The sequence below is a fragment of the Dasypus novemcinctus genome, chromosome 30, assembly GCF_030445035.2.
Source record: "Dasypus novemcinctus isolate mDasNov1 chromosome 30, mDasNov1.1.hap2, whole genome shotgun sequence".
NCBI lineage: Eukaryota > Metazoa > Chordata > Mammalia > Cingulata > Dasypodidae > Dasypus > Dasypus novemcinctus.
In genome coordinates this window covers 29162176-29188458 of record NC_080702.1, presented here as the reverse complement: position 1 = coordinate 29188458, position 26283 = coordinate 29162176, and the positions used below count along the sequence as shown (strand labels likewise).

At 60.7% G+C, this 26283-nt stretch overlaps 2 protein-coding genes and 1 long non-coding RNA gene across 3 annotated transcripts; 1 reads left to right on the top strand and 2 right to left on the bottom strand.

Annotated features, from left to right (window-relative positions):
- Positions 1-5460: 5460 nt before the first annotated feature.
- LOC105745178 (uncharacterized) lies at positions 5461-13082 on the bottom strand. Its single transcript, XR_009184162.2, has 3 exons — positions 12848-13082; positions 5937-6186; positions 5461-5801 (listed from the first exon to the last, which is right to left on the bottom strand). It is a non-coding gene; the product is annotated as an uncharacterized lncRNA (long non-coding RNA).
- A 4337-nt stretch (positions 13083-17419) lies between these two features.
- IER2 (immediate early response 2) lies at positions 17420-20665 on the bottom strand. The gene has a single exon (XM_058290164.2). The coding sequence runs from the start codon at positions 19229-19231 to the stop codon at positions 18380-18382; it is 852 nt and encodes a 283-aa protein (XP_058146147.1). The 5' UTR covers positions 19232-20665; the 3' UTR covers positions 17420-18379.
- Positions 20666-21431: 766 nt separating this feature from the next.
- Positions 21432-24299, top strand: STX10 (syntaxin 10). The gene is made up of 8 exons (XM_058290232.2): positions 21432-21584; positions 21749-21918; positions 22020-22114; positions 22227-22289; positions 23372-23467; positions 23551-23657; positions 23745-23839; positions 23929-24299. The coding sequence occupies exons 1-8, from the start codon at positions 21550-21552 to the stop codon at positions 24003-24005; spliced, it is 738 nt and encodes a 245-aa protein (XP_058146215.1). The 5' UTR covers positions 21432-21549; the 3' UTR covers positions 24006-24299.
- Positions 24300-26283: the final 1984 nt, after the last annotated feature.

Here is a 26283-nt window from a genome sequence, read left to right as displayed (position 1 = left end):
GCTGGGATAAGTCTCGTCTCTCTCCCAGGGCTCGTTGCTCTCCGGGCTCAGCTGCTCTGTTCTCTCCACGAGGTCAGCTGTAAATTATCAGGATCTCTCTCTTCCCGGGGGCCTCTACGGAACCGTGTCTCTTCCTCTGTGTTCTTCTCTTGTGTGTTTACTTCCCGGGGCTCCAGCTTCAAAACTCCCACTTTCGCCTCGGCGGGGACTCAAAGTCCAACTCATGTGGCCCGATCAAAACCCTAATCATTATTTACTCAAGTGAAAGTGGAACCCCTGATGTTAAGACGATCTAATACGCCCAGAGGAAAAGACCAGTTTACAAACGTAATCCAGTGTGTCTTTTTGGAATTCATAAACAAGACCAAACTGCTCCCGGACCCAAAAGGGAAAAAGGGAGAAGTGATACTGGCAAGGATGGGAATAACCATGCAGAAAAAAGAGAGATGACAAAATAGGCCAGGCACAGAAAGCTGAAGGTGCTGGAGATGCAAAGACAGGTGTGTGCCTTTTTGGGAACTGTAACACTCGGAAAACCTATTTTTGATCCAGTTTTAGAAAACACTGAATTTTGTTTTACTTTTTTTTTTTTAGCCAGGTTGTCAGCACACAGAAACTTCGTTGTTGTTTTGGGGGAAGGGGAAGATGTCACTAATAGAATGTCTCTGAAACTGGACTGATATGGAAGAAAACACCTTCCTCCTTCAGTTTTTTTTTTTTAAGATTTATTTTATTTATTTCTCTCTCCTTCCCCGCCCCCCCCTTGTCTGCTCTCTGTGCCCACTTGCTGTGTGTTCCTCTGCATCTGCTTGATTTATCCAGTGGCACTGGGAAAATTGTGTCTCTTTTTCGTTGCATCATCTTGCATCAGCTCTCCATGTGTGCAGCGTCATTCCTGGGCGGGCTGCGCTTTTTTTGGGGGGGGGCGGCTCTCCTTGCGAGGTGCATTCCTTGCACATGGGGCTCCCCTACGCGGGGGACACCCCTGCGTGGCACAGCACTCGTGTGCATCAGCACTGCGGATGGGCCAGCTCCACACGGGTCAAGGAGGCCCGGGGTTTGAACCGCGGACCTCCCATGTGGTAGACGGATGCTCTATCTGTTGAGCCAGATCTGCATCTCCTCCTTCAGTTTTGAGAGATTTCCTCTTTACTCCCACGAGAAGGAATTCCTTGTCGTTGACACATATTAGACACCTCGGCACAAGTGCCTCGTGGTGCAGAAAAATTAAAATTCATTTCTAGATCCTCACGTCCTCTTCTCCCTCCCAGTCTTCTGCACGGACTTGACCCCGTTAAACCCAAACACTTGTTGCAGCCTGACCCCGGAAAATAGGTTTCCGGGGTATCAGGCAATCTGGACTTTCCAGGGATGCCGTGAAAATGGTGTCCCTCGAAAGAGAAGCGATTCCTTTTTTAGGCCGCAGAGCTTCAAAGTGAAAATTCTGCCATTTCCATTGCATTTCCTGAATGTCAGGGTCGGCTCATGAAATGGTGTGAAACAACACGCCGAATGTGAAATGTCAACCCTCCCTCCACATGCCCCCCCACTGTTGAGAGCATCCAGGGAAGATGTCGTTGGGGCATTTTTGTTTAATTTTTTTCCCTTGGTTTTCTTTTTTTTTTTTGCCTTGGTTTTCTAGTGGGTTTCTGATTTGGGTAGTCCATTGAAGACGGTAGCCTGAAAGTTGTGAATAAACGGTGAATGCTTGCCTGCCCATGTCCTGCCTGACACGCCATGATTGTTAACGACATGTATCTTTAATCAAGGCTGGGGGAAGCGGACTTGGCCCAGTGGTTAGGGCGTCCGTCTACCACATGGGAGGTTCACGGTTCAAACCCCGGGCTTCCTTGACCCGTGTGGAGCTGGCCATGCGCAGTGCTGATGCGTGCAAGGAGTGCCGTGCCACGCAGGGGTGTCCAGGCATAGGGGAGCCCCACGCGCAAGGAGTGCACCTGTAAGGAGAGCCGCCCAGCGTGAAAAGAAAGCGCAGCCCGCCCAGGAGTGGTGCCACCCACACGGAGAGCTGACACAGCAAGATGACGCAACAAAAAGAGACACAGATTCCCGTGCCGCTGACAAGAATGCAAGTGGACACAGAAGAACACACAGTGAATGGACACAGAGAGCAGACAATGGGGCGGGGAGGAAGAGGAGAGAAATAAATAAATATAATAATAAAGCTTAAAAACAATAAGAAGGGAAGCAGATGTGGCTCAAGTGATAGAGCTTCCGCCTACCATATGGGAGGACCTGGGTACAATCCCTGGGGCCTCCTGGTGAAAAAGAAGAGAAAGTGTGCCTGTGCAGCGAGCCAGTGCCTGCGCAAATGAGTCACACAGCAAGATGAGGATACGTCAAAAGAAAGACAAGGGGAGAGTCAAGGTGAAGTGCAGCAGAGACCAGGAAGTGAGATGGTGCAATTGACAGGGAACCTCTCTCCCCATCAGAGGAATCCCGGTGAATCCTACAGGAGAGAAAATGAGAAGAGAAGACAACACAGACAGCAAAATCAGCAGGGCGGGAGGAGGAGAAGGGGGGAATAAATAAATACATCTTTTTTAAAAAATGTATGAAAAAGGCCATCATCATTGGGACATATGAAAAACTTGAATTGTCGGTTTTTGATCAGTGTTAAATGTCCTGAACTTGGTAACTACCCTTGCAATGGGTACGCATCTTTGCTCGTAGGAAACATACAGTATTAAGTGTCCAAGGAGCATGTCTACAACCTTTACTCAAAGGTTTAGAAGATAGATAAGTAGAAGGATGAATGGATGGATGGATGGATGGATGGATGGATGGATGGATGGATGGGTGGGTGGGTGGATGGATGGGTGGATGGATGGGTGGATGGATGGATGGGTGATGGATGGATGATGGGTGGATGGATGGATGGATGGATGGATGGATGGATGGATGGGTGGGTGGGAGGATGGATGGATGGATGGATGGATGGATGGATGGATGGATGGATGGATGGGTGGGTGGGTGGATGGATGGGTGGATGGATGGGTGGATGGATGGTTGGATGGGTGGGTGGGTGGGTGGATGGATGGGTGGATGGATGGATGGGTGGGTGGGTGGATGGATGGATGGGTGGGTGGATGGTTGGATGGGTGGGTGGACTGGTGAATAGATGATGAAAGAAAGAAAGCAGGAAAGAAAGAAAAAGAGAGGAGTGGATGTAGCTCAAGTGGTTGAGCTCCTCTTTCCCATGTTTGAGGACCTGACTTCAATCCCCAGAACCTCCTAAAAAGAGAGAAAGAAAGAAATGGAAAATTTGGCAAAATGTGAAAATTTAGTAACTCTGGATATCTGGGGGAGGTGGCGATGTGTTGGGATTCTCTGTATGGGTTTTGTGTTATTTTTGCAACTGTCCTGCAAGTTTGAAATTCTTTCAAAGTTAAAGTTTATTTTCAAACCTGTAAGGACCATTCTTCACACGCAGGCGGTCCGGAAAGAGGCAGCCAGCCGCGTTTAGGGACCCCGACTTTGCATGGCTCCAACACCACCTCCTGCCCCAATCCTCTGCCCCCCACTTCAGTTATGTTATGGGGGAGTCTGGGTGGATGCTCCAGGTTTTACAAAAGTTATTATAGGACAGCATATACCCACACTGTTAGAAGCGAAAGAGTCACACGGTACCAAATGCGTGATGGAAAAAGCCCGAAATCCCCATCCCAGCCCCCCCAAAAAAGCCTAAGCCAGCCTGAGTCTCCAGCCCCCTCCCAGGCCCCCACCGCTACCCCAGGTGATCAGCTACGGAATTCCCAGCTCCCAGGCTCCCCACGAACCGAGGCCTCGCTGCTTCTGGGCCAACAGGTGCCTCCCGCCCCCTCCTCACACACGTGCCTCCCGCCCCCTCCTCACACACGGGCGCCTCCCGCCCCCTCCTCACACACACGCGCCTCCCGCCCCCTCCTCACACACACGCGCCTCCCGCCCCCCTCCTCACACACGCGCCTCCCGCCCCCTCCTCACACACGCGCGCCTCCCGCCCCCTCCTCACACACACGGGCGCCTCCCGCCCCCTCCTCACACACACGCGCCTCCCGCCCCCTCCTCACACACACGGGCGCCTCCCGCCCCCTCCTCACACACACCCGCCTCCCGCCCCCTCCTCACACACACGCGCCTCCCGCCCCCTCCTCACACACACACGCGCCTCCCGCCCCCTCCTCACACACACGCGCCTCCCGCCCCCTCCTCACACACACGCGCCTCCCGCCCCCTCCTCACACACACGCGCCTCCCGCCCCTCCTCACACACACGCGCCTCCCGCCCCCTCCTCACACACACGCGCCTCCCGCCCCCTCCTCACACACACGGGCGCCTCCCGCCCCCTCCTCACACACACCCGCCTCCCGCCCCCTCCTCACACACACGCGCCTCCCGCCCCCCTCCTCACACACACGCGCCTCCCGCCCCCTCCTCACACACACGCGCCTCCCGCCCCCTCCTCACACACGGGTGCCTCCCGCCCCCTCCTCACACACACGCGCCTCCCGCCCCCTCCTCACACACAGTGACAGACAGCGGCTCAGAGGCGAGAGCCCCTGTCCCTGGGGGCTGGCCACTCACACAGGGAAAGCCGCTCCCCATCGCGCCTACACCGCCCCCCCTCCCCAGGACACAGACCCCCAAGTCCGTTTCCTTAAAGCCGGGATAGCAGCAGGGAAATACCTCCAGCTGGGACTTTGTTTTTTTAATATATATATTTTTATGATTTATTTTATTTCTTTTTCTCCCCTTCCCTCCACATTGTCTGCTCTGTGGCCATCCGCTGTGTGTTCTTCTGTGTCCACTTGCATTCTTGATGGCGCCGGGAATCTGTGTCTCTTTTTGTTGCATCATCTTGTTGCATCAGCTCTCCGTGTGTGTGGCGCCATTCCTGGGCAGGCTGCACTTTCTTTCGCGCTGGGCGGCTCTCCTTACGGGGCGCACTCCTTGCGCGTGGGGCTCCCCTACGCGGGGACACCCCTGCGTGGCAGGGCACTCCTTGCGCGCATCAGCACTGCGCATGGCCAGCTCCACACGGGTCAAGGAGGCCCGGGGTTTGAACCGCGGACCTCCCATGTGGTAGGCGGACGCCCTATCCACTGGGCCAAGTCCACCGCCAAGAGCCCAGTTTTAAGGGACAAAAGAGTAGGCTGCTGTGGTTACCCCAAGACCGCCCCCAGAGGGGGAAGGCAGCCCGCCAGGTGAAGGCAGGGGTCCCCGGCCAGCGCTTTGCGGGCCTCCCTGCCCTGGCCCCCTGCTCCCAGCCCACCCTACAAATTCAGGAGTAGAGGGGACCCATCTGTCTAGCTCAGGATCAGCAAACTTCTGTGAAGGGCCAGAGAGGAAATATGTACAGCTTCACTGACCTAAAAGATCTCCATCGCGACAGCTCGGCTGCTGGTTACGGAAGTAGAGGCGATGAAAAAACAAAAAAAAAAGGAGAGGCAGACAGTGTGTCCCAGGACGGGCGTGGCTGTGTGCCAATAAAACTTTATTGATAGGGAAGCGGACGTGGCTCAAGTGATAGGGCTTCCGCCTTCCATGTGGGAGGACCTGGGTTCGATCCCTGGGGCCTCCTGGTGAAAAAGGAGAGAGTGTGCCTGCGTGACGAGCCAGTGTCCGCGTGGTGGGCCAGTGCCCACGCAAATGGAGTCACGCAGCAAGATGACGACGCATCCAAAGAGAGACAAGGGGAGAGTCAAGGTGCAGCGCAGCAGAGACCAGGAACCGAGGTGGCGCAATTGACAGGGAACCTCTCTCCCCATCAGAGGTCCCCAGGATGGAATCCCAGTGAATCCTAGAGGAGAGAAAATGAGAAGAGAAGACAACACAGCAAAAAACAGCAGGGCGAGAGGAGGGGAAGGGGGAAAATCAATCAATCGATCTTTAAAAAAACCCAAAACTTTATTGACAGAGACATAGAATTTCATACCATAGTCACATGTCGTGGAATATTCTTAGCCTGAAGGCCGAACGAAAAGGGCGGGCAGTTTTGACCCGCGGGCCATGGTTTCAGGACCCCTGCCCAGTCCACGTCTTCTCCTGCACTTGGCATCGTGCCCGGCACACGCGCAGCCCAGCATAAAGAGTCGCCGCCGTCGGGATTCGAGCAGATGCGCGGACACTCGTGTCTGTAACTGCACTGCTCCCAGTAGCCCAAACGTGCTGTTTTCGTTTCCTGGCTGGTAAAACAAACACCAGGGAATCGTTTGGGTTCCGCAACGGGAACTGATTGGCTCACGGTTTTGAGGCGAGGGCAAGTCCAAAACCCAGGCATCGGTAAGGCGACGCTTTCTCCCAGAGGACAGGGTACCAGCAGCCCTTGGCCCTGGGCTGTTCCATCACATGGCAGCGCCTTCTCCTTTCTTCTCCACGTTCTGTGGACCTCCAGTTTCTGGCTGCTCTTTGGGGTGTCTCCATCTGGTTTTTTGTTTTTAGGAGGTACCAGGGATTGAACCCAGGGCCTCATACATGGGAAGCAGGCGCTCAACCACCAAGCAACATGCACTCCCCTCTCTCCGTCTGATTTTCACTCTACTTAAAAAGGACTCCAGGGTGGTGGACTTGGCCCAGGGGTTAGGGTGTCCGTCTACCACATGGGAGGTCCGTGGTTCAAACCCCGGGCCTCCTTGACCCGTGTGGAGCTGGCCCACGCGCAGTGCTGATGCGCGCAAGGAGTGCCCTGCCACGCAGGGGTGTCACCCGCGTAGGGGAGCCCCACGCGCAAGGAGTGCACCCCGTAAGGAGAGCCGCCCAGCGCGAAAGAAAGTGCAGCCTGCCCAGGAATGGCGCCGCACACACGGAGAGCTGACACAGCAAGATGACGCAACAGAAAGAAACACAGATTCCCGTGCTGCTGACAACAACAGAAGTGGACAAAGAAGAACACGCAGCAAATAGACACAGAGAACAGACAACCGGGGCGGGGGGCCAGGAAGGGAGGGAAATAAATAAATAAATAAATCTAAAAAAAAAAAAAAGTAAAGAGAACTTTAAAAAAAAGAAAAAGGACTCCAACACCTGTCAGAAATGACCACTATTAAAAAGACAGAGAACCACAAGTGTTGGAGAGGATGTGGAGAGATAGGAGCACTTACTCGCTGTTGGTGGGAATGTAGAATGGTGCAGCCACGGTGGAGGACTGTTTGGCAGTTCCTAAGGAAGTCGAATATAGACTTGCCATGTGACCCTGCAACACCACTACTGGGTATATACCCAGAAGAACTGAGAGCAGGGACGTGGACATCTGCCCACCAACGTTCATAGCAGCGTTATTCACGATCACCAAAAATTGCAAACAACCCAGATGTCCATCAACCAATAAATAGGTGCAGTCACACGATGGACTATCATGCAGCTGTCAAAAGAAATGAAGTCGCGAAGCAGATGACAACGTGGATGAACCTGGAGGACATTATGCTGAGTGAAGCAAGCCAGACACAAAAGGACAAATACTGTATGACTGCATTACTCTGAACCGAATATATTGTGTAACATATCGCACGATTCAAAAAAAAATGTATAGGTAACCAGTACATTTAATTGAGAAATGGATGTTTTTATTCAACTGTGTTTTCTTTTTCTCTCTTTTTTTAAAGATTTATTTATTTTTTTTTTTTCCCCTTCCCCCCCACCCCAGTTGTCTGGGGTCTGTGTCTATTTGCTGCGTCTTCTTGGTCTGCTTCTGTTGTTGTCAGCGGCACAGGAATCTGTGTTTCTTTTTGTTGCGTCATCTTGCTGCGTCAGCTCTCCGTGTGTGTGGCGCCATTCCTGGGCAGGCTGCGCTTTCTTTCGTGCAGGGCGGCTCTCCTTACGGGGCGCACTCCTTGCACGTGGGGCTCCCCTACGCGGGGACACCCCTGCGTGGCAGGGCACTCCTTGCGCGCATCAGCACTGCGCATGGGCCAGCTCCACACGGGTCCAGGAGGCCCGGGGTTTGAACCCTGGACCTCCCATGTGGTAGGCGGACGCCCTAACCACTGGGCCAAGTCCGCCGCCTCGTTTTCTTTTTAGTTTTTAATTGTTTCTATTCTCAATTGTTAAATGTACAAAATATAGGTTAAAAGAAAAGGACTCCAGGAATCTTGTTCTAAGCCCCACCCTATGCCCCGGGGCTGCTTCTTAACTGAAGCAACATCTTGATGAGATCTAATTCACAAGGGGGAAAGCCCTGGTGGCTCAACTGATAGGGCGTCCGCCTACCACATGGGAGGTCCAGGGTTCAAACCCCGGGCCTCCTTGACCCGTGTGGAGCTGGCCCATGAGCAGTACTGATGCGCGCAAGGAGTGCTGTGCCACGCAGGGGTGTCCCCCGCGTCCCCCGCGTCGGGGATCCCCACGCGCAAGGAGTGTGCCCTGCAAGGAGAGCTGCCCCGCGCGAAAAAAGCGCAGCCCACCCAGGAGTGGCACCGCACACATGGAGAGCTGATGCAGCAAGATGACGCAACAAAAAGAGACAGATTCCCAGTGCCACCAAGAATGCAAACAGACACAGAAGAACACAGTGAATGGACACAGAGAGCAGACAACTGGGGAGAGGGGGTAGAAGGCAAGAGAAATAAATAAAATACATCTTTAAAAAAATAAAATAAAAATCCTATTTTAAAAAAACAATTTAAAAAAAGTAAAAAAAGGGTCGCTGTGCGAATGAACGATGCATCAATGAGTGAATGAATGAATGAGCGAGCGAAAGGTGGGAAGAGCACACCAGTTTTGCAGGCAGCTGGGCCAGCAAGTGAACCCAAGCCCCAAGGCGTCTTTACTGAGCTGAGCCACCTTGGGCAAACCACTTGACCTCTCTGAGCTGACGTTTCTCAGCTGTCAACCATCTCTGGGCTGACCCGCCTGGGCCCTTGTGCAAAACGGAGCCCCCTGGCGCTCCAGGCGCTGCCGTGCTCATCTCACCCGTGATTTCAGAGAAGGCTCCAGTTCTAGAGCCTTCCCCCGTGCTCTCTCCCAGGGGGGGCTCCGGGATGCCCCGTCGTCCACCGGCTCCGCCCCCAGGCTCCCCCCTCTCACCCGGCCGGCGCCAGGGCCTGCTCCGGCCTCCCCCCCCCCACACACACACACACCGTCTCTTCCTTTCTAAATATATTCCAACCTCAGAGACATTCCCCGCGCCACAGTCATTTCCGCCCGAGCAACTGCCAAGAGAAAAAAAAATCCCACTTCTACAGCCCCAGAAAAGCACTGGAGAGAGGGGGGGCAGCAACAGGGCGGGGCACACAGCAGTGCGTCCGGGGTTCAAGGGGTCTCCGGGGGCCCTGATTTTCCCACCCTGCACCCCAGCTCTTTTTGGGGCTCAGCAAGTTCCATGAGTCACCATCCTGCAGCCACTAGACCGGGACCTACTTTTCAGCCTCTGCACCCACAGGCCTGGGTGTCTTGGAGGACACACCCAGGCTCTCCCCCCCCACCCCCAGCCCAGGAAATCTGCAGGTGGGTGGGAGCACCCCACGCCCTGGGCTGAGGCTGTCCCCACCCATTCCTGGGAACCAGGAAGGTGGAAGAGGACAGACCAGCCTGTGGGGGCGGGGAGTGGGTGGCCCTGGCACCTAGAGGGTTGGGTCTCGGCGCAGCACCCTCCCAGTGCGCAGGGCAGCCCCCCACAGCGGACAGGATCGCCCGAGTAGACTCTGGGGCCACGGCGCCTGCCACTTTCTGCCTGTGGAAACCGGAGGGCCGCTAGGCCAAACGCTCTGTGCCTCAGTTTCCTCCACCGTAAAAGGAAGGTCCCTACCAGGTCGATGAGCCAGGAGGCGGGGACACAGCGGTGCTCGGCACTGCTGAACCCCAAGGAGAGGCCAGGGGACACGTGCGAGCCGGGCGTCTGGGTGGCCTGGCGACTGGCTAGGAGCCGGAGGAGGTTTGGGGGGGGAAGAGTGGGATGGGGGCACCGGCCGCCCCCCGAGTAGGAGGGCGTGGGGCAACCGGCAACCGGCCGAGGAAGAGGGAGCTGGGGAGCGGCAGGCAGTACCCACTGCAGCCCAGGCCTGTCCCCAGCTTTCTAGCAGTTTCGGGCTCGCTGCAGAGAGGAGCGCAGGGGGCTGACACCCTGGAGTTGTCCCGACCGCCTTGGACAATAGAACGGGGCTGGGGGGGGGGGGGGGCTTTGAGGCAGCCAGAGGGTGGCGCAGAGAATTTCCCAGGGGTCCCGTGGGTGTGGCTGGGGGGGGGGCGGAGACCTGCGGATCCAGGGGGTGTCCAGAAGTCCACCCAGTTGGTAGGAGCCAGAACGCCGGGCCCCTGCCCCCGCCTGGTCCAAGCTTGGGACATGTGGCCGAGGGGGCGGGGGCTGGCTGGGCTCCCCAACCCTTGGGGACAGGGCTGGACTGGTTTAGTCACAGGGGAACTGCCGGGAAATTAGGCACGTGTGTGCCCCCCCCCCAACCCCAGGAAAATCCAGGGAGTTCTAAGAGGGCTGGGGAGAAAGGGCTCTCCTTTCCTCAAGGAGGAAGCCAACACTGACCACAGGGCGACCGGAGCACTGCCCCCCCCACCTCCCTCCCCTGTACGCTTCCCCCCCCAAAAAGCTAACACACACTCCTTGCCTGGAGATGCAGAGCAATATTGAAAGACACCCCCCCCTAACCGAAAGGAGGGCTTTGGAGGTCCCGGAGGGAGCTCCCTCCTGCAGCCTCAGTTTCCCCCTCCAGCGGGGGACGTCCTAGGGCTGCCCCGCCCCGGCAGCACTTGGAAAAGGCCAGACTGTGGATCACGGCAGGGTTGGTGTTTCTACAAATAGGAGGAAGGCGGCTAGGGACCCAGACCCCGGAGCGCCAGGCTGCAACCGCCCGCTCCCGGGAGGCGGCGCTAGGCGGGCGAGGGGTCCCAAGAGCCCCCCCCACCCGGCCCCCACCCCACGCCGAGCCCGAGGGGTGCAGCCAGCAGGAGCCCGGGAGGGGGAGTCCTCGCTGGCGGCTCTCGGCCTTTCCGAGAAGGCGGGGAAACCAGGGCAAGGTTCATTCCGGAAGGGCGGGCCGCAGCCGGGGAGGGAAAGGGAGGGGAGTGGAGGGGAAGGGGGGGTGGCAGGGGAGGGCAGGGGAGGGGCCTTCAGGTGGAGGCTTGGCTGTAGTGGGCTGGCCCCGGGCCCCTAAGCAGCCGAGAGCCCCAGCCGCCGCGGGGCCCAGCCCTGGCCCCCCTGGTTCTTTGCACTCTCCCCCCACCCCAAGGCAGCTCCCCCCCCCCCCCGCCCCCCAGGTCTAAAGGCAGAAGCAATGAGCCATTTCCTGCGCCAGGGGCGGGCTTGTCCCACACACCAGGATGGTGGTGGGGTGGGAGATGCAGCAGCTGCCTTTTCCAGCCTGGCCGCTGGTACATCAGGATCCCCCCCAAAAATTCTTGTCCCCGCGGGGCCCCAGGGCCTGCCCTGATTGGGCCCTGGAGACCGTTGGGTCCCGTGTAAGGGAGAGGAAGATGGTCCCACATCACCCAGGCAAGAGGGCGTCTGCGGGGCATCGGATGTGAGAAAGGGCCGCTGCCCGGGCAGGGGGCGGTTAGTGAGAGTTGGGGGGGGGGGGCAGGGTACACCTGGGGCACAGCCCTCAAGCACCCCGTCCTTATCTGAAGACCGGAGATAAGAGCTGGCCATCTGGACAAAATTCCCACCCTCCCCAACTCCAGGAATGGAAAAGAGAGTGGAATTTGCTTTCTTCCCCGCGTCACCCAGGGAAGCCGCTCCCGTTGGGGGGACTCACAGGAAAGTGCTGCAGGGACGGCGTTTCCCGGGACCCAGGTTGCAGGGAAGTGGCTCTCGGGGGATTTTGTGCAAAGAGACAGGGTGTGCGGCGTTGATGAGTGCTGGCTCTTCTCACCCGGGGAGCATCGTGCGCTCTGGGGCTGCTGTCCCTGGCAGGAAGCACCCTCCACCCCCCGCGGGGGTGGGGGCTGCTGAGTCCCTGGGCCCCCGAGCACTGCTTCCTTCGGCCGTAAACAGAAGGGAATTTGCGAGAAGCCTCGGGGAGCACAGGGGACATTTCTCCCAGCAGGTTTTCCCAGGGCTCCAGAGACGAGCAAACCGTTTCCAAGGCTCTCCGCCCCCTTTCTCCCTTAGGGAACCCCCGTGAGCCGCACTCTGCTCCCGTCGTGCCCTGGGGGAGAACTTCCTACACCAGGGGAAACTGAGGCTCAGCTCCCCGAGGGGACAGACTTAGAGGGCGTGGCCCACCAGCTAACCCCGGGGAGGCGTGGTGTGTGGGGGGGTGGGCAACGGTTTGCAAACCTGGAGGCACCTGGGATCGCGCTGGGCTGACTGGGGTCCCCCACTGCACCCCCAGACTCTGGTGTTGGGGGTCTGGGATGCGGCACGGACCGAGGCTTCTCCCAGGCTAGCCCCGCCGGGTCCTCGCTTTGCAAACCTCGGCGACCCAGCAGAAAGGACAGGCTCTGGGGCTTCGGGGTGGGTGGGTGGGGGGACCTGCCCGCGCCCCTCAGTTTCCTAAACCACTTTCACAAACAAGACCTGCTCCTCCGCCCGCTCGGGATCTCCACCCCCAGGCAAGGGTTAACAGGAAATCCCGGGCGTCTCCGGCCACAGAAGGGCCATTGTTCTCCACCTGCCCCTCCCCCTCCGCCGGGACGACCCTCCCGGGAGCCCCTTCCAAGGGGCCAGCCCCTCGGGAAAGCGAGCGTGGAGAAAGGAAACGCACCGGACCCCCGCGAGCGGGGGTGGGGGGGAGCGCAGCTGGCCCGGGGCGCCGGGGGGCCCAGAGGCTTCCCAGGATGGGGGGCTCCGCCCTCCCCACAGGCCCCACCTGGAAGCCCGGGGGGCTGGGACCGCGGGCCTTGGGCACCACGTGAGCTCCCCCCACCCACCCACCCAGCACTCACGCGTTTCTCACCCACCCCTTTTCCATTGGATTTCAGCGCTTCTGTCCCGCACGTCCTGGCCGCCGGCTTGTTCTGATTAGCAGACCCGGGGTGAGGAGGGGGGGGCTGCGCTTTGGCGGGGCCCCCTGGATTTCGGGGGAGGAGAGCTGTGCTCCCTTCCTCGGGAGCCCCCTGGGGGCGAGCAGGCCGAGGCCAGCAGCTGGCAGCCAGATGTGGGCCGAGGAGGAAATTCATTGGTGCGGGGAGGGCGGTTGGAGGGGGATGGGGGGGGGCAGGGAACTGGGGTTTCTGCCGGGAATGGGGCCGGGTCTGGGGAGACCCCAGCTCCCCTTGACATGGAGAACGACCCCCTAGAATGCGCCGCGGGAAACTGATACGAGAGTCCCGGAGCTGGCGATCCCCTGGATACAGGTGTCGGGGGGGGGGGGGTCTTTGATCCCCTAGACAACAGCGGGAGTGGGGGACAGGGGTGCGTGTCTGAGCGCCCCTGGACACAGGTGGGAGGGGGGGGTCTGAGCTCCCCCCGGGGGCCTCAGCAGCGTCCAAGGTTAGGGCGTGCAGCAGGGGCCTCAGATTCCGGAGACCCCCATTTCCCCGCCGCTTTTCCCGCCACGCCCCTGCTTCAGCGCCCACCGCACCCCTCCAGGGCCCCGCGCGCGGCCCCCCGCCGGGGTCTTCCCGCGCAAGCTCCACCCCCGTGCTCGTGGGGCGCGCGCCTGTGCGGGGTTGGGGGGGGCACGAAATCCAGAAGGGATCGGTTTGGGGGCGAGGGGCGGGCCCCCGGGACCCCGACGCACCCGGCTGTGCAGGGAAGAGGCGGGCTCCGCCGCGGGGGCGGGGCCGGGGGCCTGCGCCAGGGCGCGATTTGCATGCCCCGCCCTCCGCCGTGGGCGACGCCCGGGTCGCTCCGCCCCCGCGGGCTGGCTATTTGCATGTCTCGCCCCGCCCCTCCCGCCACCAGGCGCCACTTCCGGCCGCGGGCCCTCGCCAGTGTCTCTGCAGCCTGGGCGGCTGCTTGGAGCCTGGGCTCGGCGGGGACTGAACTGGGGCGCCTGTCCCTTGGGTTTCTGCACAGCCGAGGGGCGAGGGGTGAGGAAGGGACCTCGCAGGGCCAGCCTCCGGGCCTCAGTGTCCCCGTCAGCAGCTGCACCATGCATCTCACGGGAAGGGTGTAAATGCATCACGCAGGCACGAAAACCACACCGTGAGCTCTTGCTAGATGGGTGCCCGCCCTCCTGGAGGCCTGGAGCCGAGCAACTAGTTCTTGATCTGAATGGCAGTTAAGTATGGGGGCCTTGGGCCAAGATGGGGCAGTCAGGTTTGACCCAGAGCTGAGCAAAGGAGAGAAAAAGAGTTCCAGGAGACTGGTCGCGGCATATGCAAAGGCCCTGTGGCTGGGACAGTCCTGGTAAGAACAAAAAAGCAGGTCAGCATGCCCTGTGAGTGATGCAAGATTAAGCCATCCAGGGGCTGGGCCCAGATCCTGTAGGGCCTGGAGAACAGGTATAAGGTGTTGGGTCCCTCTTCCAAAAGCAGAATTTTCCCAGCTTGGGGTCTGTGAGTCAAGTGATTTAATGTTATTTAAGCAGCATCAAGTGAATCTGAGTGTCTCCTCTCTCAGCTCTTTCAGTCTTTCTCTACCTAAGGATAATCCTTTGGTAATGTTTTGCAATTCTTACCAATCTCCCTTTGTAACAAATAACGAAAATTAAAAAGTTTTCCCAGCTCCACTTGGGCCAACGTTTCTGCAGGATCTTAACACATTGTTTCCTTTTCACACTAGCTAGCTAGCTAGGTAGCTATCTACCAACCTACCTACCTATCTGTATTTTAACTGTTACCTTCTAAGTCTGGTGAGTGATTAACAAGTGGATTAAATGAAATAAAAATATTAGGTAAACAATAGCACTGTTGTTATGCTATATGGCAAAAAACCCTGGCCCTCAAAATGTCTGAAGTTTGAGAAATTGTATTCTAAGAGCTTTAGTTTAAAACAAGGTAATAACTACTAAGCACTTGGCACCTACTCACCCAAGACAATCTCACTCACTCAAGCCAGGGCTGGGCATTCCTGCAAATCGGGGAGCAAATGCTCAAATATAGCACGTATCAGAGCGTAAATATATATCATTTCAGGTGGTGAGCAGGCTGTAAAGCAGCAGGGTACAAGAGGAAGAGTGAGAGAGCACATACTGTTTTATATCCCACGGAGGTAAACATTTCAGCAGGAACCTAAAGAAAGTGAGGATTTGAGGGTGTCTGGGAGAAGAGCCTTCCAGATGGAAGGAACAGACCGTGCCAAGGCCCTGTGGCCGAAGCAGGAAGGGGCTACCATCCTGGTCCAGGTGACAGTAGCTCGGAGCAGGTGAGGACCACAGAGGGGGTATGGGAGCTTGCTGATTGGCATGAGAGAACAGAGAGCTGGTGGAGAGGTGGGACACCTTAGACTCCCCCCCCGCCCCAACCACGAGACATCCGGGATGGCAGGAAGAGTATTTCAAGCCCTAAAACTGAGCGAGGTCTCAGGGGGATTGTAGAGAGAGCAGATGGCCTGAGCCCGGGTCATTCTCCACCTTGAAAGGGTTTGGGACCTGAGGAGACTAGGATGAGGTAGGAGGAAATCAGGAGGGTACAGGGACTGGTCCAGGCTGCTGAGAAATCAGTGATCAGGTCACACTCGGGCTGGAGGGGAGGCTGACCCTCGTGTGCAAAGAGCTACGCTGTCGGGCATGCCCATCTACGCACACGGCTGCTTGTATTTCCAGCACCTTCAGCCCACCTGTGGCCACAATAAAAAGTGTCCCACGGAGCCCCTTACAAGCAGTATTTCATTTAATCCCCAAAACAGACCTCAGAGGCGGGGACTCTCCCTGCCCCCATTGCCCAGACAGGGAAACTGAGTCCCAGAGAGGTGAAACGACTTGCTCAAGGCCACGTAGCAGGCGACCCCTGCAGCTGGCCTTTTGTCCCCAGCCTTAGGATTCTGAGTGACTTGCCTGGGCCCACATAGACCTTGTCTGGTTCCGGCCTTTTAGCCTCCTGGAGAGTCACGTTTTATGGGGCCAGTCCCAGGGGTGGGCACACAGCTGTTTCTGATTTGTCCTCGTGTGGGGACAGCACTTGAGGCCTGAGATTCCCCAGGGAAATCAGCTGGTGGTGGGACAAATGACGTTTTCAGCCACCGTCCAATTGATTAGGCCCCAGATGGCCTGTCCCAAGACCCCAGTGAAAATTTCAACCGTACCAATGTCAGTGTTGTCACAACCTGTCTTTAATTTTGCCTCTTCTGATGGGTGAAAATGGGGTCCCGGGTTTATGGGTACGGGTGTGTGTCTCCCGCCCCCTGTCCCCCCAACTCCATGGCCAGGCACGGAAGTTCCCCCCGGGCGGGGGCGAGGGTCGGCCAGTGTGGCTTCCCGCGGAAGGAAGGGCCCCGGCGGTTCCTGCGACAGGATGCCCCGTGCACGGCCCCCTTCCCAGCCGCGGGGGACTTCCCGGGGCCCCCTCTGCGCTCGCGAGGGCGGATGCGCTGGGCTGCCCACTGGGGAGCCGTGGCTCGGGAAGTGGCGTGGGTGGCGCTCAAGTCTCCCACGCTCTCCGGGAAGTGACCCGGGACCCCGGGGGCGCGCTGCCCGAGCACATCCCGCGTACCCACGTGGGTGGCCGCCATGGGGTCCCGGCCCCGGGGATCCTGAAGGCGGCGAGGAGGTGGGGACCCTGGGCCCCGAGCGGATCCGCCCCGTCCACCCCCTCCTCCCTCTCCCCTCCTGGCCTCACGGTCACGTCCCCCGGGGTCGCGGGAGGAGGGCGGGCACTTCCCCCGCCACTCTCACACCCCGCACCTGCGGCTCCTTTGTCCTCTTGACCAACCCCTTGTCGTCGGGGGGCAACTCCTCTCCCAGCTCCTCTCGCCCGTCAAAACTGAGGCAACCTCAGTTTTCTTCCTTTCGGGGTGACTGACCTGGGTTGGGGGCGGGGGGCCGGACGACACAAGCAAATAACCGCAGCTTTCCCGGACGTTTCTAATTCTCGAGCCTCCCTGGCCAATCTCACAAATGAGGAAACTGAGGCACGGAGCGCCTCCCCTCGTCTTGAGTCACACCACCGCTAGAAGAGATTCGAATTGGGGCCCAGGACGGGTCCGTTCCGAAATGGACCCGCTTAACCCCACACCAGGTCTTGGGAACCCCGTGGCCAAGGAGTGAGGGGGTGACCACTGTGTCATCTTTCAGAAGCACCCCAACCAGGAACCCCAAAGAGGAGGCGTGGCCCCCCCAATCCCGCTCAGGGGGGCGGGGGGGTCAGTACCCAACAGTATCCGCCCCCCCCCAAATGTCAGAAAGCCCTCACCCTCTCCCAAACCAGTTATAGAAGTTTGCGGGAACCCCCAAATTTTGGGGGAGCTAATGGAGAGCCGGAGTGGGGCACGCAGGTCCCGGCCCGGAAGTGCTGGGGCAAAGAAAAGGGGGCCCGGCCCTCTCCCCACCCAGGCCAGCCCACGTGGTTACCGGTCAGACCGGTTCTGGGGCACCCCTTAACCCTTCCCCTCCCCCACCGGTGAAGAAAGGCAGGCGGGCAGAGCACAGACTTTTTTTACTCAAATGGTCTTTATTTTCCAGTCGGATATCCCTAACCAAATGCCTGGCAGATGGAGTTAAACAAACCCTCGTCCCCCCCCCCAAAAAAAAAACTGGCTTCACAGCAGCTCTGAACCCCACCCGGCGTGTCCCGGTTGAAGGGTTCCCGTGTGTCGGAAGGAGGGTCACGCTTGAGACTTGGGGACAGACGGGTCCCCCACCTCTCAGATCCCAGAAGATTAAAAAAAAAAAGTGTCCATTTGGGAGGGAGATCGGCTCCCGGCCCACCCACAGGCGCAGGGGGCTCGGGGCGCCCCCTCGCAGCCCGGAGCCGCGTGACTCAGGCGCCCTCCTCCCCCTCCCCGGGGCGGGCCCACACCCTACGACCCTCCTTCCAGGCCCCACACCCACGCCAGCGAGCAGGAAACTCCCCACGCCTGCCCCATGACGCAACGGTGACCGCTTGCACAAGTGTGTCACCGGAGGAGGGAGGGGGGGGGGAAGGGGCTCGAGCTCCTGGGGTGCTCCGAGGTCGGGAACGCAAATGCCACCGAGCGGACGGGCACAGTTCCCGAGTATAGAGTAAAAACTACCAAGTCCAACCCTGAGGTGATGGAAAGCACTGAGCCTCCCTGACTCCCAGTCCCGGAGGGAGAGAGAGGGGAGGGGGGTCAAGGTTCGAGTCCCGGCCGGTTAAGGCAGCAGCAGCACCTGGGGACGTGCCAGGTCTCGGCGGGAGTCGCCCGCGCCTCCGGGCTCAGGCTCCTCGGCGCCACCGCGGCGCACAGATGGCGACGGCTCCCCGGGGGCAGAGTCCCTTCTCGTCGCCTTCTCAGCAGCCCGGGCGGCGGCTTCTCTCTCCGGCTTCCGCGGGTGCTTCCCCCCCACCCCCCGCCGCCAGGAGTGGGGGTGGGGGCGGGCGCGTGGGTGCGCACTCGGGCCGACGGCTCGGCCCGCGCTCCGGGGCCCCTCAGAAGGCCACCACGGCCCGCACGAGCACGTTGAGCATGCTGTCCGCCGGGCGACAGGCCGGCTTGGCGTCGCACGCGGCGGGCGCCGTCGGGGGCGCGCGGGGCAGGAGGCCGGAGAAGCGCCGCTGCAGGACGCGCGCCAGGTTGGGGAAGGCGCCCTCCGCCGGCGCCGGAGGGGGCTGCAGGCGATCGGGGACCCCCGACGGCGCCCCGTCCTCGTCGTCCAGGCGGGCTTTCTTGCTCGGGGCCAGGCCGGCGTCCCCGCCGTCGCTCGGGCTGCTGCTGCTCCGCCGCTTGCGGCTGGCTTTGGCGGCGCGCGGCTCGCAGCGCGCGGGGGGCTCCGGGGCGCCGGGCGCCTCCTGCGTGTCCATGGGCTCCGGGAGGGGCGGCTCGCCGACGGGGGGCGCGGCTTCCGCTTCCCGCGGCGGGTGCAGGCGGGGGTCGAGGGGCCGGGCGGGCGGCAGGGGCCCCTCGGGCTCGTGCGCCTCCACCTTGGCCGAGAGGTAAAGTTCCCGGGCGCTGCGCATGACCAGCGACAGCTGCAGGCTCCGGTGCAGCCGCAGGCCGCCGCGCTGCATGCGCGAGTGGTACATCTTCCACACCGACAGGGTCATGATGCGCTGCGCTTCCTTCTGCACCTCCATGGCGGCTCGACGGCGACGGGGGCTCGGGGCGCGGGCGGGACCGACGGCAGGTGCGACGGGGACAGCGCGCGGGCTCGCCACTCCTCGCGCGGGACCCACCTCCGCCGTGGCACCGCCGGGACGCTCTGCCGGGCCGCCCGCCACCCGCCGCTCTTTTATATGCCCCGTGACGTCATGGAGCCGCCCCGCCCAATCAGAGGGCCGCATCCGGGCTTTCCGCCGCTCGCCGGCCGGAGAGACTCCTTAAAGCGACAGGCCGGAATTTCCCGCGCGGGGACCAGGGACCCCGACGGAAGCGAAAAGCGCCCCCTTTCCCCCTCCCCCGTCCCACGCTGAGCGGTCGGGACGGCCCCCGTCCTCAGGGCCACGCGGGTGCGGCCGTGCGCCGCCCCTGGGGAGGAGTGACCGCAGGTGGGGCCCCGGGGCCCACCCACGTGCTCGCCTCTGCCAGCCCCAGCGGGTCGCGCAGACTGCAGTTTCCCTTCGCACCGGGGAAGACCCGGGTTCGAGCCCGAACACCCCCCTTGACTGTCTCTGGCATCTCCCAGGCATTTACTGTCGAATCAGTAATATTGACGCTAACATGTATTAAACGCTTACGACGTTCCCGGCCCTGTTAAGCTCTTTCCCGCGTTATGGTCTCATGGACTCCTCACCTCCAATCCGTGGAGGAAACTGGGCCACTTGCTTTCTTCAGGTGGGGGGACCGAGGCAGCCCGGATGGCCCGATGTGTACTAATCAGGAATGAATGGGGCCACTGCAGTGAGACGGGGCCACTAGGGCCTCCAGCTCGTCTTCACCAGTCCTCCTCACGCCGTCCTTACTTACAGGCGGAAAAGAGGCGGCGCTGGCCCGGGCTGGCGGTGGGTGAGCGCGAATTTGCCCCCCCACCCCGCCGGCGACGGCTGTCCGCAGGCTTGGGAGCGCGGTCCAGGCTGCCCTCCCCGCGCTTCCCCCCAGTTTCCCGCGACCGCCAGGCAGCGAGCCCGGCGGCGGGCCGGCTCCCCCCGGGGAGCACGTGGCTGCCGCCCCCCGACGTCGTGGCCGTGCTCCGCCTCCACCTCGGAGGCGGGGTGGGGGGGACCCGAAAACTGAGCAGCGCAGAGAAACCTCTGCCCCTTCGCCACGCGTCATCGCGCCAAAACAACTGGATTCCGGCTGTTCCAGGAAAAAAAAAAAAGGACGCATATAAAAATGGTCCGAGCCCCTTTAAGGGGAGGGCCCGCCCCCGGCCTGGCCCGTGAGCCTTCCCGCCGCTGGAGCAGCAGGACTTCCACGACCATATTTGGCAGCGGTGACGTAAGCGCGCCACTTCCGGCTGCCCATATAAGGACAGGGGCGGGGCTCCCCACTGCCGGGGCTGGGAGCTTCTTCCGGGCTGGCCGGGGGCGGTTCCTTGGGCTCCGGGCACGCCCCCTTCCCCGCCTCCTCCCGGGGGCAGCCGGGGCCACCTAGAGCCCGCGGCTTCCGGCCCGAGGTCCAGACCGGCTGGGGAGGAAGGCTTGGCTTCCTGCCCTCCGGGGACCGGGAAGCCGTGACGCCCCTCCCGGGAAGCCCCCTTCTCCGTCCGCTGGCGACCTCCGAGTTCCCACCGATGCCATCCCCCAGAGACCCTCCACTGTGATCCTGCCACTCACAGGGTCACCCGCCGAGGACCCCTTCATCCCCGCCCCCCCCCCCCAGTTATATCCCCTACACGGCCCCCTAGCACGTTATTCCCTTCCCTTCCCCCCAAAATTAAAGCGATCCTTCCATGCACCCCTCACATGGGGACTCAGCAATTACCCGCTTCCCGAAAGTGACCTCCTGCAGCGATCCTGCCAAACGCCCCCATCCCCGGCCCCCTGAATGGCAGGGACCCCATAATGGCACCACAGCCTAGGAGCTAGCTGCGACCCCCACACAGCGACTCTGGCCCACTGGGGGCGACCCTCGAGGATTCCCGCAGACATCCCTCCCACCGTCCAGAGGGAGACCCCCGGAGCGCCCCCTTACCCCGCAGCAGAAAAGAGCCGGCGCCTCTCCCCCGACCCTTTCCCAAACTTGCCCCTCCGGTCCCTGGAGCCGGTTAAGGGGATCTGCGAAGAATCGAGTGAGCCCCTTCCCCAGCAGCGCCCCGTCTGGGTTCAGGGGAGGCGATTATTATTTGAGAGTGCCCAGAAGGGAAACCGAGGCACAGCCCCCAACTCGAGCGGCTGGTCTCGAACCCGAATTCCGAGCTCCGCCCCTAAACTCCGCCCCGCAGGTCCGGGAAAGCGCCTCCAGCGGGGGCGCAGGCGCAGAGGGGCGGAAGCCGCCTCTGCCCACAACAAAGATGGCTACCGGCGTGGCCACGGGAGCGGGCGGAAGTTTTCGTCCTTCAGGTTCCCCTTCCCGCCGAGCCTCTCTTTCTCCCCGGGCGGCCCCGGCTCTATGGTGGCTCGGGTCACGTGACTGGGGCGAGGGGTGGCGGTACGCGCTTCTGGGCTGGGAGGGAGGGAGCGTGGAGGGGAGGGGGCTCGGGCCAGGGGGTGGGGGGCGTGACATGTCTCTCGAAGACCCGTTTTTTGTCGTCCGAGGGTGAGTGACGGCGACGGAGGAGGGCGGAGGGCGCGCGGCCGTCGGGTGCGTGGTGGGGGCCGCGTGGTGGGGGCCCACCCCGCAGGGCGATCGGAGGGTCCCCGGGCCCCCGCCGTGGGGAGGGCGGCGCGTCCCCAGCCGCCGCCGCTGTGCCCTGCCCGCAGCGAGGTGCAGAAGGCGGTGAACGCGGCCCGCGGGCTGTACCAGCGCTGGTGCGAGCTGCTCCAGGAGGGCGCGGCGGGGGGCCGCGAGGAGCTGGACTGGACCACCAATGAGCTGCGCAATGGCCTGCGCAGCATCGAGTGGGACCTGGAGGACCTGGAGGAGACCATCGATATCCTGCCGGGCGGCGGGGACCCGGGAGGGAGGGGGCGCGTGGGGTGGGGGTGGGGGCGTCTGGACCCCCGGCCTTGACCCTTGACTCCCTTGCCCCACGCATCGTGGAGGCCAACCCGGGCAAGTTCAAGCTTCTCCCTGGGGACCTGCAGGAGAGGAAGGTATTCGTGGAGCAGATGCGGGAGGCTGTGCAGGTGAGGAGCGGCCCCCCTGGCACACACCCACCCGGGGCTGGGGAGGTGCGAGGGTGGGCAGGTGGTGGGGGGAAGCGGGGCCTGACTCCCTAACGCTGTCCTTTCCCCCCAGGAAATGAAAGACCATATGGTCAGGCCAGCTGCCGTCGCCTTGCTGGCCAAGAACAGCAGAGAGGTGAGGCGCCCGGACCGGGCGGCCCTGCCCGTGTCTCCCGGGGCGGCCCTCTGCTCTGCGTTCAAGTGTGTGCCCTGTATGTGCTCGCGCCTCTCTCTCCTGGGTATGTGGGCGCTTGGCCCGCCGTGCCACTGGTCATCCCCCTCCCTGCTCTTCCTGTGTGTCCCCAGCCCCGGGGTCCTTTGTGTGTGATTTGTGCCTCCAGCATCTCCCCTTCAGCCTTCTTTCTTGCTGTATGGGCGAGTACTGGTCTCACGTGTTGGGGGGCTGGGGGCTGGCATCCGCATCCCTCTCTCCTGCGTGTGTCTGGCTTTTTACTGCCACTCCCCCGTGCTGCTTCTTGGATTTGCACCCACCTTTCCTCTCTGTTTTATTCTCCCTGCCTTCTCCGTTTGGACTCCTTTTTCCCTCAATGTCGTGTCCTTCTTCATTGAGTGTTTTGCAACACCGTTGTCTCTTTGTCCAGTCAGAAGCTCGCTTGGGGGTGTGGGAGAGTGGGAAGGGGTGAGACTCAGCCCCTGGAGCAGTGCCCACGTGCATCCTTATGCCGTAACCACAAACGTCCCGTTCACCAACCGCTTGGGTGGCAAAGGACCCCACGCCGAGAGAGCTTTGCAGACCCCACGCCCTGGGTAGGCAGAGCCCGAGATGGGGGAGCTGGAGCTCCTGGACCGAGGCTGTGCACGTGGCGGGCAGCAGAAACCAGATGGAAACGTGGGCTGACCCCTGGAGCCACCTGCCTCTGGTGTCACCAAACGATGAGGATAAAAAAATGCCAGGGCTCCCGCTGTCAGACCCCCTGCTGAATGCTTTCCATTTGGTCCTCATGAGGGCCCTCGGGTAGGGGTTACAGCACTCCCCGTTTTACAGATGGGGAGATTGTGAGGTCAGGGGGCAGGGCGAAGGTCACCTTCCGGTAAGCGGTGGGGCCGGACCCCCAGGCCCTCGCCACCCCTGCCCGCCACCCTAGGGAGTGCCTTTCTTTCGGCCCGCCCGGTGGACTGGTCGAACCGCGCGTCTGGCCCCGCGGAACCTGGGCGCCCCCCCCCCCCTCCCTGAGCCCGTGGTCTCGGCACCCCCAGATGCTGGCCGCCCAGAAGTCCTCCAGTGACCTCCTGGACGCCAGCCTGGTCTCGGCCACCTCGCGCTACATCGAGGAGCAGCAGGCCACGCAGCAGGTGTGTGGGGGGAAGGCTGGGGGTCCCGGCGTGGATTGGGGCAGGGGCTGCGGGTGGCTTAAGCCCCCCCCCTTCCCCCGCAGTTGATCATGGAGCAGCAGTCCCGGCAGCTGGAAATGGTGTCCGGGAGCATCCGGGTGCTGAAGCACATGTCGGGGCGTGTTGGGGAGGAGCTGGACGAACAGGGCATGTGAGAGGGCAGCACCCCGGGGACGGGCGGGGAGCCCTCGGCTGTTTTGGGGGGGGGGGGAGGCGCTGATGCGTCCGGTCTTGGCAGCGCGCTGGACGCCTTTGCCCACGAGATGGATCACACGCAGACCCGGATGGACGGGGTCCTCCGGAGAATGGCCAAAGTCTCCCACATGACGAGCGGTGAGTGCCCTCGGGCAGGGAGGACGGGTCCTGGGGCGCCCCCTCCCCTGTGTGACCTTTGACCCTCTTGCCTCCCCCCCCACCCCCAGACCGCCGCCAGTGGTGTGCCATCGTGGTCCTGCTGGGGGTACTGCTTCTAGTTCTCATCCTGCTCTTTGCTCTCTGACCCCCGACCCCAGCCCTCCGTGCCCTGGGGCCACCGCCGAGCACTTTAGAGGGAGGAGCCAGAGCCCGTGGGACCCTCGGGGGAGGGGGCCAGGGGTGGGGGCCTCCTCCACACACCGTCCTGTCCCAAGTGCACTTAGAGGGTGCTTCAAGGACGAGCATCACTCCGCCCTCCCTGGGGAGACCCCAGCCTCGCCCCTCCCTGGTTCTACTTCCTGTGTCCCCACGCCATTCGCCCACGCGCGCGCGCCTTCTACATGTGCCAAGCCGGAAATAAAATCCCAGCGTTTTTCTACGTGTTTGAATCCTAGCGTGTGTTGGTTCTCAGCTTGTGCCTGATCCGCGGGCAGGATGGGTGTCCTGGAGCCCCCCTGCGTGCACGGGGACCCAGGGGTGCATGTGCTTGTGTGCGAGGGATTTCGGTGGCCCAGATTTGGCTCAGGAGAGACTAATCCTGTTCAGGTCTTGGTTTTTTGTTTCTAAGGTAGCTCCCTTATCCGTCTGCTTGTTGTCTGCTCGTCTTCTTTAGGAGGCACCTGGAACCGAACCTGGGCCCTCCCTTGTGGTAGGCAGGTGCCCAACCGCTTGAGCCACACCCACTCCCTGCTTATTGCATCAGCTCGTCTTCTTTAGGAGGCACCAGAAACTGAACCCGGGACCTCCTTGTGGTAGGCAGGTGCCCAGCTTCTTGTGCCACATTTGTTCCTTTTTTTTTAAAGACTTATTTATCTCCCCTCTCCCTGCCTCCCCGTTGTCTGCTTTCTGTGTCCATTTGCTGCGTGTTCTTCTGTGACTGCTTCTATCCTTATCAGCAGCACCGGGAATCTGTTTCTTTTTGTTGGGTCATCTTATGTCAGCTCTTCATGTGTGCGGCACCATTCCTGGGCAGGCTGCACTTTCTTTTGCACTGGGCGGCTCTCCTTATGGGGCGCACTCCTTGCACGTGGGGCTCCCCTACGTGGGGGACACCCCTGCGTGGCAGGGCACTCCTTGCACTCATCAGCACTGCGCATGGGCCCACTCCACACGAGTCCCAGGGTTTGAACCGTGGACCTCCCATGTGGTAGGCGGACGCCCTATCCATTGGGCCAAGTCCGCTTCCCTGTTGTTAGTTTTTAGTAACGGAGAATTTATTACCATTGAAGACTGCAAACCCTGATTTTTCCATGAGCTTTTGAAGATCAGCCTGCACGTCCTCTGCTTCGTCTGTGCCTGAGCTTAGAAAATCCCGCAGCTGCCGAAAGGGGTAGTGACTTTGGGCTCCAGGGCTGCAGCCAAGTTGCTGTGTCCCCTTTCCAGCATGTCACACTAACGTAGCGTGTGTGAAGCCAGTGCTGTCTGCAGAAAAGTCTTCCTGAGGGCAAAAGGAGTCCTGTAAATTAAGTGACCTTGGAGGTGCTGCGAACCTGGAATTATCATGTAGTGTAGCTCTTTCTGTTCTGTAGTTTATGATACAAAGCATCAAATCCACCAGCCACCATTCTTTTAAGAGTTTATTTCTCCTCTCCTTCCATTGTCTGCTTTCTGTGTCCATTTGCTGTGTGTTCTTGTGTCTGCTTATGTTCTCATTAGGCGGCTCCAGGAACTGATTCTGGGACCTTCCGGAATGGTCGAGGGGATCATTCTCTTGCACCACCACCTCAGCTCCCTGATCTGCTGTGTCTCTTATTCTCTCACCTCTGTCTCTTTGTTGCATCATCTTGCTGTGCCAGCTCGCCACACGGCCCAGCTCGCCCTCACCAGGAGGCCCTGGGCCTCGAACCCTGGACCTCCCGTATGGCCGACGGGAGCCCGACTGCTTGAGCCACAGCCGCTTCCCCCATTCCTCCTTTACACGTGGCCAAGTGCCAGGTGTCACAAGGTTATCAGTTTTGCTAGCTCAGATCTTTAAATGGGCCAAATAGGAACAGATTTCCTTTTTTTCTTTTAACCCAGAAACGTTGATAGTAGAGGTTTTTCCTCCTTCCATCCTGGGTAGTCAATTCTGAGTTTTCTCAGGGTTAAAAGCTGTCATTTTCTGCTTCTGGAAGACAGATGCCACTTCTGCTTACCTGCAGTGGCCTTCGTGTTCAGACAATTCCTGTGGCTTGAGGTGACCTGTTAGCTGGTGGCACGGCTGGCACTTGCAAACCTCGCGGGATTGCGTCGTGGAGCCGGGGATGGGGAAATGTACGCTGTGAATTGAAGTGCCACCCGGTGATCACTTCTCCATGGACGCCTGCAAGTCCTGTCCGCCCCCCACTGAGTGGCCCCTTTGGGCGCGGCTTGGGCTTCTCCAG